Source organism: Motacilla alba, chromosome 14 (genome assembly GCF_015832195.1).
Source record: "Motacilla alba alba isolate MOTALB_02 chromosome 14, Motacilla_alba_V1.0_pri, whole genome shotgun sequence".
Classification (NCBI taxonomy): Eukaryota; Metazoa; Chordata; class Aves; order Passeriformes; family Motacillidae; genus Motacilla; species Motacilla alba.
Window position 1 is genome coordinate 463,273 of NC_052029.1, and position 18,086 is coordinate 481,358.

The window sequence follows — 18,086 nt, forward strand, 5'->3', positions numbered from 1 at the left end:
GCGTACAGATATTTATAGGGGTGCACATGAGCTTTTTTCAGCAGTTTCTATTCCAAATTTTTATGTCACAATTCTATACACTATTGTGAGTTAGTTTTTCTCAGGATGTACCCCAGAAAGGAGTATCCCCAGATGGTGGGGTCCGACTTCCGAAAGAAGAAAGAGGCCTCCCAGCTGGTGTGGTCGACTCCAGATGTGGGCCCACCTTTTAATTGCAAAGACTATAAATCTCATAGCAGTGATGTCCAGCTTCCCTTGGTCGAAGCCATCAATCCTTGGGTTGATGTTCATCTTCCTTTCTCAAGCTGCTTTTTACTGTTTTGCTAAGGTGTTGAGATAAGCATATTTCCTTTACATATATTCTAAAGCTATAGTTTCAAAGCTCCTTACTACAAGCAATATTCTAAAATTATACTTCAAAAGGTTATTATTGCAAAGCTGTTTAATGCTTAGCTATGTGCAAAAAGTTCCTGTCCAGCAGCAACATCCTTAAAGCTTTAATTCAGATGCTATAAAAGTTAATTGCAAACAAAGGATAGGTTCAAAGGCCTTCTTGCATGCTTTACTCCCTCTGTTATTTTTTTAGAATTCATCCTTTAATTGTCCCATGATCAGTTTCCACACATATCACAATCACAAGCACACATGCTGCCTGTATGTAGCTGACACGAAACACAGCTTTGTATCTCACAGCAAGAAGAAAAACAGGCTTATTTTCTGTTCTGCTTCAAAACCAAGGGGTATTACATAACATCTGGCATGGAACAGGTTCAGAAAACAAAGAAAACAAACAAAACCCCAAAGAAAGCAAAAAGGAAGGTGTTCTTTTGTCCACAGCATCTTGTTAAAGGGCAGATTTCTCTCACAGGCGATTTTGTAGGCTACTAGAAGTTCACATGGGTTCAATGAGAAACTGCATTATGTCAAATGAGGACTATTAGTAAGTAGACTGTCATGATGAGCTTAGAATCATGGAATCATTTAGGTTGGAGAAGTCTTCTAAGATCATTGAGTCTAATTCCAATGCCATTCCCACAGTACTGCCAAGGCCACCATTAAACCACGTCCTCAGATGCCACCTCTACATTTTTTTTAACACTTCCAGAGATGGTGATTCTACCACAGTCCTGGGCAGCCTCTTCTAGTGCCTGACCACCCATTCTGCGAGGAGTATATCCCTAATATCTGTGAAAAATGAGGTTCACTTTCCTAGTAAAATTTAAAAAGTTTAATAAAAAGACAGTAGGAGACAGAAATAAAGCAAAGGGTTAAAAATGGCTGGGTGCTTGGCATTCAGCCAAGAGCACACTGTTATCTTCGGAGATACCCCTTAAAGACCTTTTCCATTACATCAGCCTGTTGCATATTCATTACTCTTATGCATATTCATATTTCTCCATAAGCTAGTTTGCCTATTCCAGGAACTATTTTGCATGGCCCCTGCTTGGATCCGCCTTTTTAGAGCAGGTGTGTTTCTTGGCTGTGGTTTTGGTCCATTCTCTTTACCACTTCTAGTTTGGGCCTTGATCCATACTTTCTTCACATGGCAGATGCTGATAGGTGGCGTATCAATAGCAGGGTCCTCATGACATGTTCACTGGATATTATCCCGACCAGACAGTTCACTCCTAACTATATCAGCTACTACCACTACCATGTCTAAGTATTTGTTAATAGCAGAAATAAAAGCAAAGTTATTTTAACATTGTACATGTAGCATTCATCTTCATATTTGCAAAAAGCCAACAATATAATATGTATTTATAACATATCCAAACAAAACCACCCCTGGTGCAACATGAGGCCATTTCCCCTTATCCTGTCCCGCGTTCGCTGGAAGCATAGCCTAACCTGTCTGCACTCACAGTGCTTAACATTTTTTTCTTCTCTCAGTTATGGCAAAGCCATAAAGGCTAACTGATCCCAAAATCCTGCACACCCTTATTCTCAGAACAGCTATCATCTCTCCAGGAGTGGGCAGGTAAGGTCACTGACCCAGCAGAAAAATAATAGTACTGTAAAAAAGGTGTGCTGCCAGCTGTTAGCTGAAGCAGGTTCCCCGCAGAGTTGTGAGGCGCAGGGCCAGCCCCAGGACAGTGGTGGCAACGTGTGGGGATTCTGATCCGCTTCCAGGGGCTGCCAGCAGCTGGCAGGACTGAGCTTTTAAGCCAAGCCTGAACGAGGAGAGGCATTTTAACATCTCATTTGGGGGCACTAGCAGAGATGAGAACAGCTCAAAGCACGTGTCTGCTTCAGTTTCAGAACGAATGGCCCCGCTGTGGCCTCTGCCCGCTGCCAGCAGCCTGGCGCAGCCACCATCCCCCGCAGGGGTCGAGCTGGTGCTCCCAGGGCTGGAGGGGACCTCTCCGGACCGCAGCGCTGCCTCCTGTGAGTCTTCTCCTCCATCCTCTGGCAGGGTGCGACCAGCCACGCCTGGGCTGTGCTCCGGGACGGGACAGACGGGTCTGGGCAATAAGGTGACGCGGCTCCTAGCGGCCCTGGAGCGCGGCTGCCCCGAAAGGGTTACGAGGAAGGCTCCGCCCTTCCTGTACATCGGTGTCCTCCTGGGTGACCTTCCCGGCAGCCCTTGCTGGCTCTGCCCCAACCAAACAAAGACGACGGGAGGTTTTCAAACAGCCGGTTCCCTGAAAGTTGGCTGCGGTAGAGCTGGGCTGCGCTGGCACCTGGCTGGTCCCGGCCACCGGAGAACGCGGCAGCGAGTTGGTGCCGTCGCCTGAGAGGACCCCGGCAGCCGTCGGGAGTCCCTGTACGTGGCTGCTCTGCCCGTTTGCTTCTGTGCATTGAGCTGGTTTGGGTGCTGGGAGTGGCGTGGGGAAGGATGAGAGGAACTCCCGGCAGTGGTGCGAGCACAGGAAGGGTGCAGCTGGACAGGGCTCCGGGGCCCGCGGCCGTGCGGAGGCTGGTACGGTGCTGAGGTTAGGTGTCGGAGCTGGGAGTGGCATGTCCGATCTGAAGTGCTGTCCTCCAGCCGCTTCTTGAGCTCAGAAGCTTGCCCAGCAATTTTCCAGCGAAGTGCAGATTCCTTTAGATACTGCTCATGTCTTGGTGGTCGAGCAGGAGATGAAATAACAGAACTGTGTGAGTGCTGCTTTTGGCTCTTACTTCAATGCTTTTCTGTCCCTTCCCTCCTGCACTTCCAGGCTTCTGCTGAGAACAGGACATTTACAGCCACCTCCGCAGGTGAACTGCTCTGCTCCGGTGCCAGTGGGGTTGGGGCTAATTGTCTCCAAACGCTGCCTGAGGCTGAGGGCGCTTGTCTCGTGTGTTGCGCCGACTTGCAACTGGCGCTTCATGTGTCCTTCCTATTAATTGGCTTTTGGGTTGTGGTGGCGACTACAGAGAGCTCTCCTTGAGGCCCCGGAGATCCAAGTGATCAGTGAGTCATTCTGCTCACAGCAACACTGGTATTCCTTTATCATGGTGAGGTGTGAGCACCCTGTACCAGGCATTGCTCAGCATTTGTGGGGATTGCACTGCGTCACTGGCTCAGCCCACAGCCTCTGGATGCTGGTGTTTTCCCTGTGCTGGGAGATCTTTGGTCTGCCTCCTGTTCAGTCTGCCACTCCCGCACTTCTATGAGAGTAGGAGTAGATGCGTGTGTGGCTCCAGAGGATACAGCCTGTGTGGCTTCCTTAGAGGAATTGCCGGGTGGGGCATTTGTTTTCTGAGGACTTGGAAAATTTCATCCAAATGTGTAGAAACAGCCTTAGTTGTCATTGCAGGGAGTTGAGAGAGTTTCCCATGGCTGCATTGTTGAGTAGCTACATAGATTTGGAACAACAAAAATATGAGATTTTGGGATTTCTCTCTAATCTGCAGAAGGGTGTGAATTTAGCAATTTAGTTGAAATTCTTATAGGTCTATTAAGCCGTCTGCCATAATTTCTAAAAAACTGCCCCTCCCTTGAGGTCTAAGGCTATTCATGCAGTGCACACTGGTAGCTATGCCATCAACAGGTTTAGGACTTCATGGCTGTCTGCCCCTGGATGTGTCAGTGCATACATTTGTATATATCAGGGCTTTTAGCTTAAAAACTGTGCCTTGATGCTCATTTTCGTGCAACACTCTTCTGTCCCGATGCTGTAGGAATATACCTGCTCAATTTTAAACTTAGGCAAACGTCCTGGTTTCACCACAAGGAATAAATACTATGTTAACACTTTGCAGTGATTTATTTGTTTCCTATTCAGGCATGAGAAAGACTAGAAATTCAAGGTGTGCTGGTGGCGTGGCCAGTGCAGCTCTCTCTGCGGGAAAGTCTGTGCCTGTGGAGAGCAGTGACTCAAAGTACATAATGCTTTACAGAGAGGCACAGGTAAAGGCAGGACAGTGAGATACTTGGCATTTATTGTTCTTGTCTGAATACCAAAATTCACCTTGATGAATTTGTTTAGTGTGAGGGCAAAGATAGATTTTGGAGCCAGAATGTGAAATCTCACCTGCTCCTCTCCCACAGGCCTCCAGGTGCTCTGTGAAAGCATCTTGTTCCTTCAAGCTGTGGTTCCACAGTTCTTAATATCAGGTTTGGATGCTCCAAATAATTTCTTAATACATACCCAACCTTTACGAGACACAGCATCACAACCATGCTGAGTTTGTCAGACCAGGTAAAAATGGTGAGGGTGACCTCTGGGTTTTGGGCTATGGGAGAGTTCATCCAGCGCAAAGCCTTTTGTTCAAGGCTATCAAAGTGTGATTTTATACAGTGTCTCTGCTCTGTGGTGCATGGCCTGGGACCCTTTCACTAATAAGGGAGGATTTTCCTGATGCTGTTCCCTTTCTCCCCTCAAAGGTGAGGTAACAGTACTAACAACACTAACACAGTGTTGTTACCTGTGTTCCTAAACATCCCAACACACTCCTCTTTATCTTTCCACCATATCTCTGTACCCTATTTCCCAATGAGCTCCAGGCTGTAGTAGCGTTGTCTGAGGCAAGGGCAAACTATGTGTACCATTGCACTCACAATTTTTTTTTTTTTTTTTGCAACCCCCAAAACTGTTAAAAAAACCTTGTGGAGATCCAGCTTTCTTCAGTGTTCACATTCTGCAAATCTTAAGATAGAACCATAAATTTTTCTGTTTTCCATATGAGGATCTCATTTTTAAAGTGTGGCCAGGCAGGGGTAGCTCCTCAACTGTTCTGAAAGCACAGCCTAAACGAATGAAGTAGTTGTCAGAGCAGGAGATAGAGCAAACCGAGCTATGGGCTCTAAACAGCTCACTTCAAATCCTGGGCCAGACCCAACCCTTTCTCTCTGCCATTCTGATGTCTGAAGTACAACTTGATTAAAATCTTCTTCTGAGGTTATCCCTTCAGAGGGGAGCCAGCATGGTCTAAATTCATCTGACCCATCATCTTTTGATAAAACCTATAACAGAGCTGCTCCTCCACCACTTTTACAAAGAAAGAGTAAGGTAGACTGGTAACGTGGGATGCTGCCTCACTACACTCAGTGCTGTTAGATAATGTTATTACTTCCATAAGGCTTGGCAAATCCCACAGAACAGTGGCACTGAGTAAAATTGCAGCCTAGGAGAAATGACCATTTTTCCCTGGCACAGATCTTTCTGCTTTGGCAACATTTCAGCATTGGACACCTAATACTGTTCATCTTTTTCTGGGCTAAGTTCCACTGAACCACCTTGGCCAGCTCATTGCCATTCTTGGGGCTGTCCTGTGCAGGGCCAGGAATTGGACAAAGAACTATGCATGTCCCTTCCGAGCTGTGCCAGGCAGGCTCTGGAACAGGACCTGGAGGGCAGGAAGCCCAGTGGATTGTCCTCCCCATGGAAACATGTCTGTGTTCAGAGCACAGTTCTCTGCAGGGTGAGAATTTGGGCATCCCTAGTAGACTCACTCCTTCCACAATTCCTTTGCTCTACTTAATAAATTTCTTGCTGTCTGAATCTATATCTGAATCCTATGTAAACCAGCACTGTCTTCCCTGTGCTTCTGGGAAATGTTTATAATAATTATTTTCCCCTCCAAGCTGATGCAGAGTGAAAAAGGACTTGTCTTGCCATGTTTTGCAGCAGCTATTCAGAACACGACAGGAAAGCAACAAAGCTAAACAAGTGTCCCTCCCCAGCTGCTTGCAGCTGCTCCAGCTTTCCAGGCTGTGCTGGGGGTCTGAGAAGGAGGTCTGGAAATCAGACACAAAGGAAAGTAAGACAAGTGAGACAAGTGACAAGAGAAGCTTGTCGAGCTGTCCCTAATCACAAGGCCCAGATCTGACAGATTTGGCTTGTGTCTCCTTACAAGGTCCATGAGGATCAATCCCCTTTTGGCAACACTGAATCCGCTGTGAATGAAGTAAACTCTTTCCCATGCCTTGGTAAACCGTCCTTGCACTGTACAAGGGTCATTGAAAGGAAAGAGACATAGCCACATCCAACTTCATTCTTCATGATCTGACATGGACCTTCTTAGGGCAGGAGTATTTTGTACTCTGTGCAGCACAGCAAGCCCTTAAGCTCAACATGCTTTGGGATGTTAACAACATGAAGTGTCTGTTTTCAATTGCTGAGACCAGACAGTGAGCTATATCTTCTTGTTCTGCATCTTCATGCTCCCTGTGGGTCACAGCTTTTGCTTCTCTCCCTCCTCCCCTTCAGTCACATCTTTTCTCAGCATCAGCAGCTTGTCTCTCTGGTGAAACCTGTTGCTCCACCTCTGTACCTGCTGCCTCATGACTTTGCTGCTGCTGAAATAGTGGATGGGAGCTTGTTGCTCTGATTAAGACCATCTGTGCATAAATGCCTCTGTGTCTCCAAGGCTGTTCCATCTCGTGGGCCAGGCTGGCCACAGGCGTGCTGTGGTGCAGCTGAAACAGCCATTGAGAAAACACAGCCCCTGGGTAGCACAGTGACCTGTGCCATGTCTGTTAAAGGATTAACTCTTCCTTGCTTCACCTCAGCATGAATTCTAGAAGCAGCTTTGCTTCTACTTCCCAAGGATAAAATCTGCCTGTGTCCAAGAGCAGCTGTGAGACAAAAGGGAGACGTCAGTCTTTCCAGACATGAGCCAGCTCCATGGTCACACAACTAATGTTTCACTCTTGGGGAATTTGGCATTCAAAGCTAGGTAATCAAGGCTTCAGAAGAACTGCAGGAGAGACAGGTGGCAGTGGCTGGGGTGGATGTGCGTGCAGGCAGGTGAGGGAGCTCTACCCCAAGGACTTGCAGGATGGACACTGGGGAGGCCCTCTCTCTCAGGTTCACCACCTGGAGTTGAGGCTTGCACAAGCACAGGAACAAGTTGTGCAGAGGAAGAACCTGCTTGGCTTAAGGCTAGTCGTTACATCACTTGAGTTGTAGAAAGACTGAATTCATGCTCTTCCTCTTTTTTAGAGTTTAAATCCACTCTGCTCTGAAAGGAAGCCTGGAGCATGCTGTCTTCTTTCTCCTCCTCTCTTGAGGCTGTTTCATTTTGTATGTAGTATTATCTGGGCCAGAGCGTAGGGGAACTAAGGAAACAATTGTGGTGGTGGGAAGGCTGCTCCAGGCTCTAGGCTGTGTTTCTGTGGATATAGCTGCATGCAGAGTTATGGAATAGAGCATTATCAGCAGTAATACTGGGGTAAAGGGCCTTTCTCAGCTACAACTAAGTACATAAAGACTTCAGGCATTGCAAGCATTCAGCAGCAGCTGAAGAAAGGGTGGCTGATCTGAAATTTGGGCAGACACCTAAATTGGCAGGCTGGAGTAAAATTCCTGTTGCAGGTGTGGTGGTGTAACAAGGCAAATGTGCATGTCCAGCTGGCTGTGTAAGGTCTCAGAAACCAACCCACAAAAGGGAAAAACTTGTAGATTGTGGTGCTGCATGACAGCCCTCTCTGATTGGAGCTATGTAAACTGTGTTCCAGTCACCACATCTTCCCCCTGGGATCCTCATCCCACTGCAAAACACAAGGGGGGTGGGGGGAAGACACTTTCATACCATGAGAAGCCATTGCAGCTTGCAGGGGAATAATCTGTGGCTGCAGAATCTGGGTTTGCCAAAGGACTTGCAGCTGTGGCTGGAACACTGTGTGACAGCCAGGGAGGCAGAGGCAAGCAGGATTTCAGAACAGGGGACTTTTATTGCCCACACTCAGCTCACAGCACTGTTGTCTTTGTATGGAAATGCCAGCCAAGCCAACTTCGTGGTGCTGCTCTATTTTAGAGATAGCAAAGGTTGAGTCAGTCCAGGTGAGACTGTTTCAGGATTTTCTAGAGGAGATGAACCCTCTCTCTATTCCTGATATCCACAGAAAGGAAAAGCTTTAGAGGCAGAGGGTGAGCTCATGCAATTGCTGTGAATTTTCTTACACAGATGTGCTCCCTTTTCTTATCCTCCTGCAAAACCACCACTAGAATTAACTTTTCCCAAGTGGTGTAAGAAAGCATTAGAGGAAACGTCATTCCCAGCCTGGCCCTGGAAAGTGAAGGGAACCTCATCAGTCACAGGTCTAGGAAAGTCCTTGAATCTTTTCCTCTCATTGAATTGATTTTTGGTTTTCCTTGTGTAAAAATTAATGGAGAGTAACAAACACCTTGAAGGCCTGGTGAGTGTAAAGACCTCATCTCTTTTGTGAATGTGTAAGTTGATAAGGTGTGTGCATAGCACAGACTGCAGCTCCCTGGGGAAAATATCCTCTGGAGAGGGAGAAAGAGGAGAAGGTGATGGACTCAGTGTGGAAATGGGGAGCGCATTTAGTACAGGAAAACTATGAGTTTGCAGCAAGACCTGGATAAATAAAGTTCTAAGTAGAGATGGAGCCAAGCCAGGCTGTTGCAAGGGCTGACTGTGGGATCTTATGAGTTGGCCTTCCAGTAGTTGAAAGGAGCTTACAAGGAACATGAAGAGATACTTTACAAGGGCATCTAGAGATAGGGCAAGGGGGGATGGCTGTCAGAGAGTAGGTTTAGATGAAATATTAGGAAGAGTCTTCCCTGTGAGGGTGGTGAGGCCCTGGCACAGGTTGCCCAGAGAAGCTGTGGCTGCCCCTGGAAGTGTTCCAAGGCCAGGTTGGACGTGGCTTGGATGATCCTGGGATAGTGGAAGGTGTCCCTGCCCATGGCACCGGAGTGGAACAAGATGAGCTTTAAGGTCCCTTTCCACCCAAAGCATTCTAGATTCCTCAAATCAGGAGAGAAAATGAGGTGCTGGAGTGAGTCCAGAGAATGGCAGTGAAGCTGGGGAAGGATCTAGAGGGTAAATCTCATGAGGAATGCCTGAGGGAGCTGCGGTTGTTTAACCTGGAGAAAAAGAGGCTCGGGGGAACTTAATCACTCTGTACAACTACCTGAAAGGCTTCTTCTCCCAGTGAACTAGTGACAGGACAAGGACATAGCTTCAGGCTGAGCCAGGGGAGTAGTCTGGTTGGACATCAGGAAAAATTTCTAATTTCTTCCCAGGAAGGGTTGTCAGGCATTGGAATAAGCTGCCCAGGGAACTGCTGGAATCACCATCTCTGGAGGTGTTAAGAAAAGACTGCCTGTGGCACTTAGTGCCATGGTCTAATTGACAAGGTGTTGATCAGTCAAAGGTTGCGCTCAGAGGTCTTTTCCAACCTAGTTGATTTCTGTGATTCTGTGATCTTGGAGGAAGTTGCTGTAATACTGTGTTTTATGGAATAGATTCATGTTGCTTTTACTGGTAACCCTTTTCCCCTGCCTGACAGGGGTGGAATAGCTGTTGTGCACTTTGTCCACCCTCAAGATGTAGGTGAGCAGGGTTGGAGCTGGTTTTTGACCCGCACTTATGCCTGCACTTGCCTCTTGCATCTCCTGCTCACCTGCTGGATTCTGACCCCCAGTCTGCTTTGCAGTGTCTTCTCTGAAATGGCTTTTCAGGTCTTGGTGTACCTCTGATCAGTAAATAGCTTTTTTAAAAGCCCTGCTGCAGAGGCAAGTGCTGTTCTTGAATGATAAGGAGCTTGGGTGAAGCCTTGAGCATTGATGGTATCTCCATGGAGCTGCTGTCCATAGCCATGCCCTACTGCCCTGAAGCCATCCTGGCCAAACTCCTCATCCTGCTGCTCCTCCAACAAATGGAGGGTTCTGAGGGAACACTGTGAATTGAGAATGCTGAGCTTATGTGGGGTTAGCAGGGCAGGAATGGTCTGTGCCTCCTGTGAACTTTCTCCAAGCCCAGGAAAGCAGGTCAGGGCAGTGGAATCTCAGTTGAGGGCTGGGGAAGGGCTGAAGGGGATGAGCATGTGATGAAGGAGGGATTTGGGACATGGGGATGGTACACAGATGGTACACACCTTCAGTGGAGAGGAAGCTGGAGAAGATGCAGTGTGTAGTTGGTGCTCCTCCAAGGTGCTCTCCTCATCTTCCCGTGTAGGCTGGGTGAAGGCTGCAGCCGTGGCTGTTGGCTTTTTTGGCATTTATGTAAATGATGTTTCTGTCACCAGCTGCTCAGATACTCCAGTGTCCTCTGGCTGTGTCTGGAGACACTGTGGGAGGAGGGCAGAGTATATTGCCAGGGCTCAAACACCTCAAACCTGTAGCTTTAAGGTGGTGGTCTCCTTGGAGCATCTTCCTTTGATGTGGGGAAGGTTGAGAATTTCTGACCTTTAGCTCATGCTCTGCAATTGTACTGTCCACAACCAAGGACGTCTGTTTTCCAATATCCACTGCCCCAGCTCTTATCTACAAGGTCCCTAATGAACACAAGCAGGGCATTGGGTGGCCTCTAGACATAAACAGAGCTGGATCAAAGTAGAGCCTACATCTCTGGAGCTAATGTGTCTTTCTTTTGCCGTGAACAAATAAGATGCAGAGGGCCAAAACTCCTCTATCAAATTGACTCCATTTCTCCCTGAGGCTGATGTGAAATAGTCTCTGTGCCTTCTTGGCCAACATAACACATTATTGTATTTTTTAAGATCCACATGTACCTTGGGAAATGTGGTTTGGAAAAGGTTCCTATATCACATCTGCTTGGCAGCAGGCACTTGAGGTAGTCTCTAATCAGAAGTGTTTTGCTGCCTTCAGGGAATTCCTGGAAGATACTTATTTTAGTGAAGTGAAACCTAAAAGTATGTCCTTTAGGGAGCAGCTGCAGCACTGAGGGGTCCAAGAAATGCCTGCAGGTTAAGGAATTTGGTAAAAAGTGGAAAATACTCTCCACCATAGTTGTGCAGACATACACATGTGCATGTATAGACATATATAGGTATATCCCTGTGTGGTACAGGCACATACCTGGTGTGAGAGGGGAAGCACAGGAAGTGCAGCCATTATATTTATAGTTGTGCCTTCTTTACGCGTGTATCAGTAGTTGCATTTGCTTCTCCCAAAGGTACAGGACGGTGTCGTCTCCAGACCCAAGGGCAGGCTCTGCAGCACCAGCAGTTCCCACATGGAGTTTCTGCAGTTCTGCTTGCTGTGAACTTCTGGGCCACCAGGGAAACGCGATGGAGTCTTGCCAGCCTCGTGCGATGAACCGTCACTTGCCAGGACTCTCTCCAGTTTTCCCGAGACACTGAGTTGCTGCTTGAGGTCCTGACTGCTTCTGATTCCTCACTGTGCTGCTGGCAGGCTGGGATTGATGTCCAGTTGGGGACACTGGGCAGAGCCAAGCCCATCACCATCCTCTGTGCCCTTGGCGGACTGGGGGATCCCTCTCTCTAAAGGGGCTCCAAGTAAGCAAGGGACAGGCTTGGGGCTGTCCATATTCACTCTGGTGGGAAGAGCCACCTCCTTCACCCTTTCCACTTGGGAACCGTGTCACTGCTGGGGATGGCACCGCATGGATGCAGAGCAAGGGCCAGCAGCCTGGCAGCAAGGTACTAAATGACCCTGAGCACCATCACAGGGCATAGAGCTGCCTGGGGGGGTGCCAGCATCCCCACCACGGACGCACTCCAGGGATGTAGGTGCCGGGCGCAGGAGGAGTCCCGGCAGCAATGGGCCGGCTGGATGACCATGCCAAGAGGAGGATCGTGGAGCTGCGCAGGGCTGGGCTGAGCTTCCGCAAGATCAAGAAGGTGCTGGAGCTGGATGACATCCGGGTGACACCGCAGGCCGTGTACCTCTTCCTCAAGAGGAAGAGTGTGGAGCCGGGCTCAGCAGCAGCTGGCTGGGATAGGGACCAGCCCTGGCCCCCACTGCAGGGGCATGAGGCTGAGCCCCCCAGGCTGCTGGGCACCCGGCACCCTGCACTGCCCACTGGGAATCCTGTGGGCAGCCGGGCGCCCTGCTGTGCTGGCAGCCAGGACACCAAGGAAGGCATCCAGATTGTCAGTGTGGCCTCACTCTGCAAGGACGGTGGGCAGCTTGGGGACACTTTGGCTATGGAGCTGGCCCCTGGGAATGGTAAGGCCTGGCCCCACTCGGGTTTACCATGGCCACTTCCTGGCACTGCTGGGCTCACGAAAGTGCCCCATTCCCCACTGGAGACCCCCACAAGGGTCTTTTTTTGAGGTGTTTCTCTCTCTGTTGTTGCAGGTGATGACAGCTCCACAGGCACAGCCCTCGCTCCAGGGACTGCTCTGAGGGGCCTTGCCCCCCTGCCCCAGCAACTGCCCAGCCAAGGGCAGCTGGTCACACCCCCCACCCAGAACTCAGCTCTGATGGTGAAAAAGAAAACATTGGACAGCCTGCAGAAAAAGGTAAGATGGCAGGATGGGAGAGTCCATGTGCACCAGCAAGGAGCTGCTGCCATCTGGCCAGCCCTGCACAGAACCCTGCTGCATCTACACCATGTGGTGGGGCAGGCTTCTGAGGGTGAAAGGTTTCCAGAGTTCCCCCAGCCTCTGCTAGCTGCACTCCCAGCAATGCTAACCCTGACACTTGGTGAATATATCTGGGAAGCCCCTCTGGGTGGGGATGAGGCCATGTGCCCACCTGCCTCCAGCTAGCACTCACTGCTGGCCATGGAGATGCCAGTCATGCCAGACTTGGCCTCCAACTGGCAGCTCGCAAACCTCTTTTTAAGGCTTGGTGCCAGTACCATCTCAGGAGGTTCTTCCAGCCACCCAAGGCTGTAAAGCAAAACCCAGGGTATGTTGTTTCTGTCCGTGCAGAGAGCAAACACAAGACTGGCATCAGCATGGGCAGCCCCACTGCTGTACAGCGGCACTCACCCAGGATGGATCAGCATGTGCTAACAACGTGGTGCACCAGGGGTTCCAATGGAGCAGCAGCTTAGGGGCTGGGTGGGGCTGAAGCGCAGCACATGGTGAGGTCTAGAGGTCTGCAGCAAGGTGATGCCTTTCTCTGAGAGCTCTTCTCTGAGCCTTGTAGCTAAGTGCAGAATAAACCCCATGTTAAATGCCATTGAACGGGCAGCTGATAATATTTCACATTCCCTTCTCTCCTGCTTCCCACTATTCCAGGTCAAAGATGCCAGCACTCAGACTGCCTTGCCAAACTCTGTGGGTCCAGGAAATCACAGCCTTGCTTGGAGCAGACCAGTGCCCCCCACGTCTCCCAGCTGCCCTGCCATTGCCGAGAAGCTGGATGCTGTACAGATGGAGGTGCAGAAGCTGAGCCAGGCCCTGCATGCGGTGCTGGAGCGGCAGTGCCGCCTGGAGCGCCAGCAGGAGCACCAGCAACGGCTGCAGCAGGAGGTGCTGATGACACTGCAGCAGCTCAGCTCCACCGTGAGCCACGGCACTGTGCCAGCCACCCAGCCCTGTGGCCCCTTCAGCAGCATGGCTGAACCCTCGCCCAGCATGCCAAACTTCAGCCAGTTCAAGATGGAGCTGATCTGAGCTCCCACAAGGCCTGTGTGTGCCAGCAGTACTGTGCTAATGGAGCTGGGAGGAAGAACCATCTCTCAGAGGCTGCCCAAGGATTACATGCAGCGCCCAGCAGATAAGGTCCCTGGTGCCTCATGTTCCCAGCCCTGCTGACTGGAGGGGGCTGCCTGGCGCAAGAGGCTGGACAGTGGAAGGCTGAGGCCTTGCTTCTCCTGTGCTACTGATCCTGGCTGGCACTGGAACTGGCTGGGGCCCATGGACCTCAGGAGAAGGCAGTTGGCTGCAAGGAGAGGATGCAGCTAACATAGACACAGCAGGGAGGTGGGACTCCAAGGATACCGGAGGCTTCCTTCTCATAAGGGTCAATGCCATGATGATTAATCTTGCCCTCCCCTCCACAGAAGCTTGTTCAGTAAAAATCTGTCTACGCAATGGTTCAGAACCAGTATGGGATCAGTATCTGCATGTTCCCTACCCCTCACCTGGCCAGTGAGCAGGCTGGATCTGTCTGGGCCACTATCACCATGCATGGAACTGCACAGGGTGCAGAAACCCAAGAGGTGAGACCAGTGCTCCACACACAATGTTGTTGGAGCCTGGTATCAGCTGCTGCACCATTAGGGATAGATCAGACTTGTAGGAAACAATCTTTTACTGAACAGATTCCACCCTCCTCACCCCACAAACCCAGCAGATCTGGATCTGGAGTCTGGTACTGCTGCTGCCCACCGTCTGGCGAGATATGGGCAGGACCATACCAGTAAGAGTTGCACCTGGGCAGGAGCTGATTAACTGGGTGTTCAGCTCTCCTCTAACTGATTTTCCTGGGCAGGATACCCTCTTGGTTGTGATCCCCAGTTGCAAGGGCTCTCCCTAGAGCAGGCTGCTGGTGGTGCAGTGCTGCTCTAGCAGAGCAGGTCATCATGCTGAGATGGATGACCCCCTTGTCTGGACCAGAAGGGCATGGAGGAGGCTGATGGGCCCTCACTGAGCAGTGGAGTCCAGAAGGACCAGAGACTGGCCTTGCCTGCCAGCAGGAAAGGCCTGATGGAGGTGGCCTTGGCTCAGCACCCAGTAGTGAATCCCAAGAGGAGGCAGAGCATGTGTCTTTCCTCCACATCAGCCAGGCAGGCTTCTGTCTGCATGGGCACCACGCTTGGCACAGCCTGTGCCTATGAGAAGTCCCCAGCCTGTTTCTAAAGGTCTCTTTGAGACCAAGGTCAAAATTAAGAAGGGTAAAAACCAGTTGAGGTGTTTGTACACAGACACACACATGGAGCTGTACACACATGCACAGATGTAGATGTATGTGGCAGGTCTGTGCAGCAGCCCCAGTGCTTGGGGGAGCTGGACACCTGCTCTGCTGCCCCAAGACACATTGCTGGTCCCAGGGCTGTCAGATCCAGCTGTGCCCAGGAGAACTACAAGTTCTGCTGCCATCTGCCTGCAGGCATTTATTTGGATGTTGGTGTAATTTTGGGGATGTCTGAAAAGCAGCAGATGAAGAAAAACACATGATCAGTTGCTCTGCTCTTTTGCACAAGGCAGCTAATCTCTACCTTAGGTTTGAAAAGAAGAGGCTGGATGACCAGCACTCAGCAGGCACAGCTCCCTAATGTCTCTGTTAACGTTTCAGAGAAAAAGAGGAGCAGAACAACTGCTATTCCCTGGCACATGTACTTAAATCCACGCTGCTTTCTGAAAGAGCTTCCCTAAATCTGACTTGGGCTATTTCTTAAATTGTTACAAAAAAAAAAAAAAAAAGCAAAACAAACCAAAACATACACACACACACACACACATACACACACACACATATATATATATATATATATATATATATACACACACACACTGGGTTTTCTATTCCCAAATGTATTCCTAGAACTTTGCTAATTTCTAACTCTTGCCTCTTGCATATCAGCCCTTTATCCAGTCCTAAAAAACCCCAGCAAAAATTAATAATAATAAATCACTTGGGCTGGTTAAATAACCTATCCACTGTAACATTTATTTCAGACAGATGTACAGCCTGAGTGTTCAGCTGCTGTTTGCCTCCTGGCCACATCAAGGAACACGAAGTTAGTATTTAATGTGGTGTCATGTTACAACATGGAAGTTGTTTCCCACCAAGGTAGTCCTAAAGTGTCTGTCATTTCCATCCTGCTCCAAGGAAGAGCTCTTCCTTGTGGCCACGGCATCATCTGTTGTGTTGCACATGCCTTCAGCTTCCTGCTCTCCCACCACAGCATGTTGTCAGTACCACTGATGGCCCTTACACTGCACCTGCTGACATTCCCAGCATCATCCAGGATTTACTGGTGTTATCTCGACCTCCTGCAGTGTGGCCGGTCGCTGCTGCTATCAGGGCGATCCGGAGATTGTGTTACAAAGTCCCTTTTCCAACCCGGCTGTCCAAGGAGTCGGAGGTCTTCGGCTGTTGTTCTCAAGGTTGTTTATTAATTGTTATCTAGAACATTTTCTGTCTGGCCTGCCACGATCTGTTCAGCAGGTCAGTCTGAGGCACGCTGCCCGCCCAAGAGGCTGGTGTTGTCTTTTATACTATAAGTTACGTACTCAATATTTATAGTTATGTTCCAATACCTATCACCTATGTTAGACAGTGACTTTCTATTCTAGACCAAGCTGAAAGTGCCAACATCACCCAAATCATGGAGGCTAGGAAGAAGAATAAAGACAGACAGGGCATGCCCTGATTCCTCCATCTTGGATCCTCAGACCCCCCCTGTACAAAGTCCCAAACCCCCATGTACAAAATCCTAAAATTTTTCCCTTCACCCTGTGATCATTACTACTGTGCTATCTAAACCTTTGTGACTTGTAATTCTTCATATAAAGTTGGTAACTGGTTCCATGGGTCAAACTCAAAGCCACAGGGGTCTTTGGCTGCATGCCAGGGTCTCTGACCCCCCTGGCCAGGGTTTGGATCATCCAGGAACATCAGAGAGATATCCTGGGTTCTGACACTGCAGAACCTGCAGTCTGCTCTGTCAGAAACAGAGGCTTTGTGAAAAGGAAGGGACTTTGCTGCCAAGAATGAGGAGCAGCATGTTGAACAGTCTGAAGGAAGTGTAGGTGTTTAGCTGAGTAAAGGAGCCAGTCTCTGTGCAGCAGCTAGAGAGGAGGCCCTGGGGAAGGAGGGGGTGGGTGATACACAGCAGATACAACAGTGGTTTCTCACCTTTTGATGAAATAAAAAGCCAGGCCAACAAACGTTAAGAGGAGTAGGAGAGATCCCATAACAAACAGGGAAATTTCCCAGCCCTGGAAGGAAGCTGAAGGAACAAAGGCAGAGAACAGGAATTACAGCCGTGACCTTTCCCAGCATTGTGGGGGGCCCTAGGAGGTCATGCAAAAAGAGTCACAGAATGGGTTGGATTTGGCCCGGTTGGGTTGAGTTGAAAGGAACCTTTAAAGGCCATCTAGTCAAATCCCCTGGATGGACAGGAACATCTTCCACTATCCTAGGTTGCTCCAAGCCTTACCCAACCTGGCCTGGAACAATTTCTGGGATGGGGCAGCCACAGTTTCTCTGGGCAACAATAGGTTGGGCTGTCTCAACTTCCCACTCTTTTTCCCCTGCTACAGTGTCTAGGTTTCGAAAGACAGATGTCTGCTAAGGAAGGCAGGAGCCTCCCCTGAAATGGAAAATATAAAACCTCCCCCTTCCAAATTGCTATAAATTTTAAATTAAGGGGCTCTCAGGTAAAAAATATGGGAGCAGGGAATAACAGTTCTTTACTAGGGAAGAAAATAAAAATATAAAATAAACCATGCAGTAAACTAAAACAACACTGACAGAGTCAGAACACAGCCCGACACCCTGTTGGTCAGGGTGTTGGTAGCAATCCAATTGAAAATGTGGTTGCAGTTCTTCTGGAGTGTCAGCTGTGGTTTTATTGGAGCAGGGATTCTGTAGAAGTGCAATTGGAATGGTGGCTGCAGTCTTTCTGGAGTGTCAGGTGTGGTTCTGTTGGAGCAGGGATCCTGTAGAAGGGTGGAGTCTTCCCCTGAAGATCCAGTGGAAGAGGCAACTGTTCCTCTGGGAAATCCAGTGGAAAACTGTGCTGGTATTCCAGAATCTCCAAATTATATCTGGGTAGAATGCTTGGCTCTTCCTTCTGGGCAGAGCATCTCCCAATGGGATGCTGTAGTTCTTACCAGTCATGCAGTGACATTCAATAGTCTATTATCAGCAGATGTCTCCCTGGTTGTGGAATAGATAAGGAAAACCGCCCACTTAATAGAAGACAACTGCCATTCAGATGGTAAATAGAATGCAATTTGCTTGACAATCCAGGACACACAACCCTTGTCACCTCCCCCATCAGAACAGTTCCAACCT

At 49.3% G+C, this 18,086-nt stretch overlaps 1 protein-coding gene across 2 annotated transcripts; it reads left to right on the plus strand.

Annotated features, from left to right (window-relative positions):
- Nucleotides 1-723: 723 nt before the first annotated feature.
- LOC119707076 lies at nt 724-16,545 on the plus strand. 2 transcript variants are annotated; one of them, XM_038151601.1, is made up of 4 exons: nt 724-2,388; nt 11,317-12,332; nt 12,465-12,628; nt 13,355-16,545. In XM_038151601.1, the coding sequence occupies exons 2-4, from the start codon at nt 11,924-11,926 to the stop codon at nt 13,730-13,732; spliced, it is 951 nt and encodes a 316-aa protein (XP_038007529.1). In that variant the 5' UTR covers nt 724-2,388; nt 11,317-11,923; the 3' UTR covers nt 13,733-16,545. The 2 variants fall into 2 exon arrangements, with proteins under 2 accessions (XP_038007529.1, XP_038007528.1); XM_038151600.1 differs by lacking the exon at nt 724-2,388 and adding an exon at nt 2,445-2,767.
- Nucleotides 16,546-18,086: the final 1,541 nt, after the last annotated feature.

Excerpts from the sequence above, each read along its gene's own strand:
- LOC119707076 (XM_038151601.1), top strand. The coding sequence starts at position 11,924 with ATGGGCCGGCTGGATGACCATGCCAAGAGGAGGATCGTGGAGCTGCGC. Across the intron at positions 12,333-12,464 it reads GGAGCTGGCCCCTGGGAATG|GTGATGACAGCTCCACAGGC; the intron begins GTAAGGCCTGGC and ends CTGTTGTTGCAG. Across the intron at positions 12,629-13,354 it reads TGGACAGCCTGCAGAAAAAG|GTCAAAGATGCCAGCACTCA; the intron begins GTAAGATGGCAG and ends CCACTATTCCAG.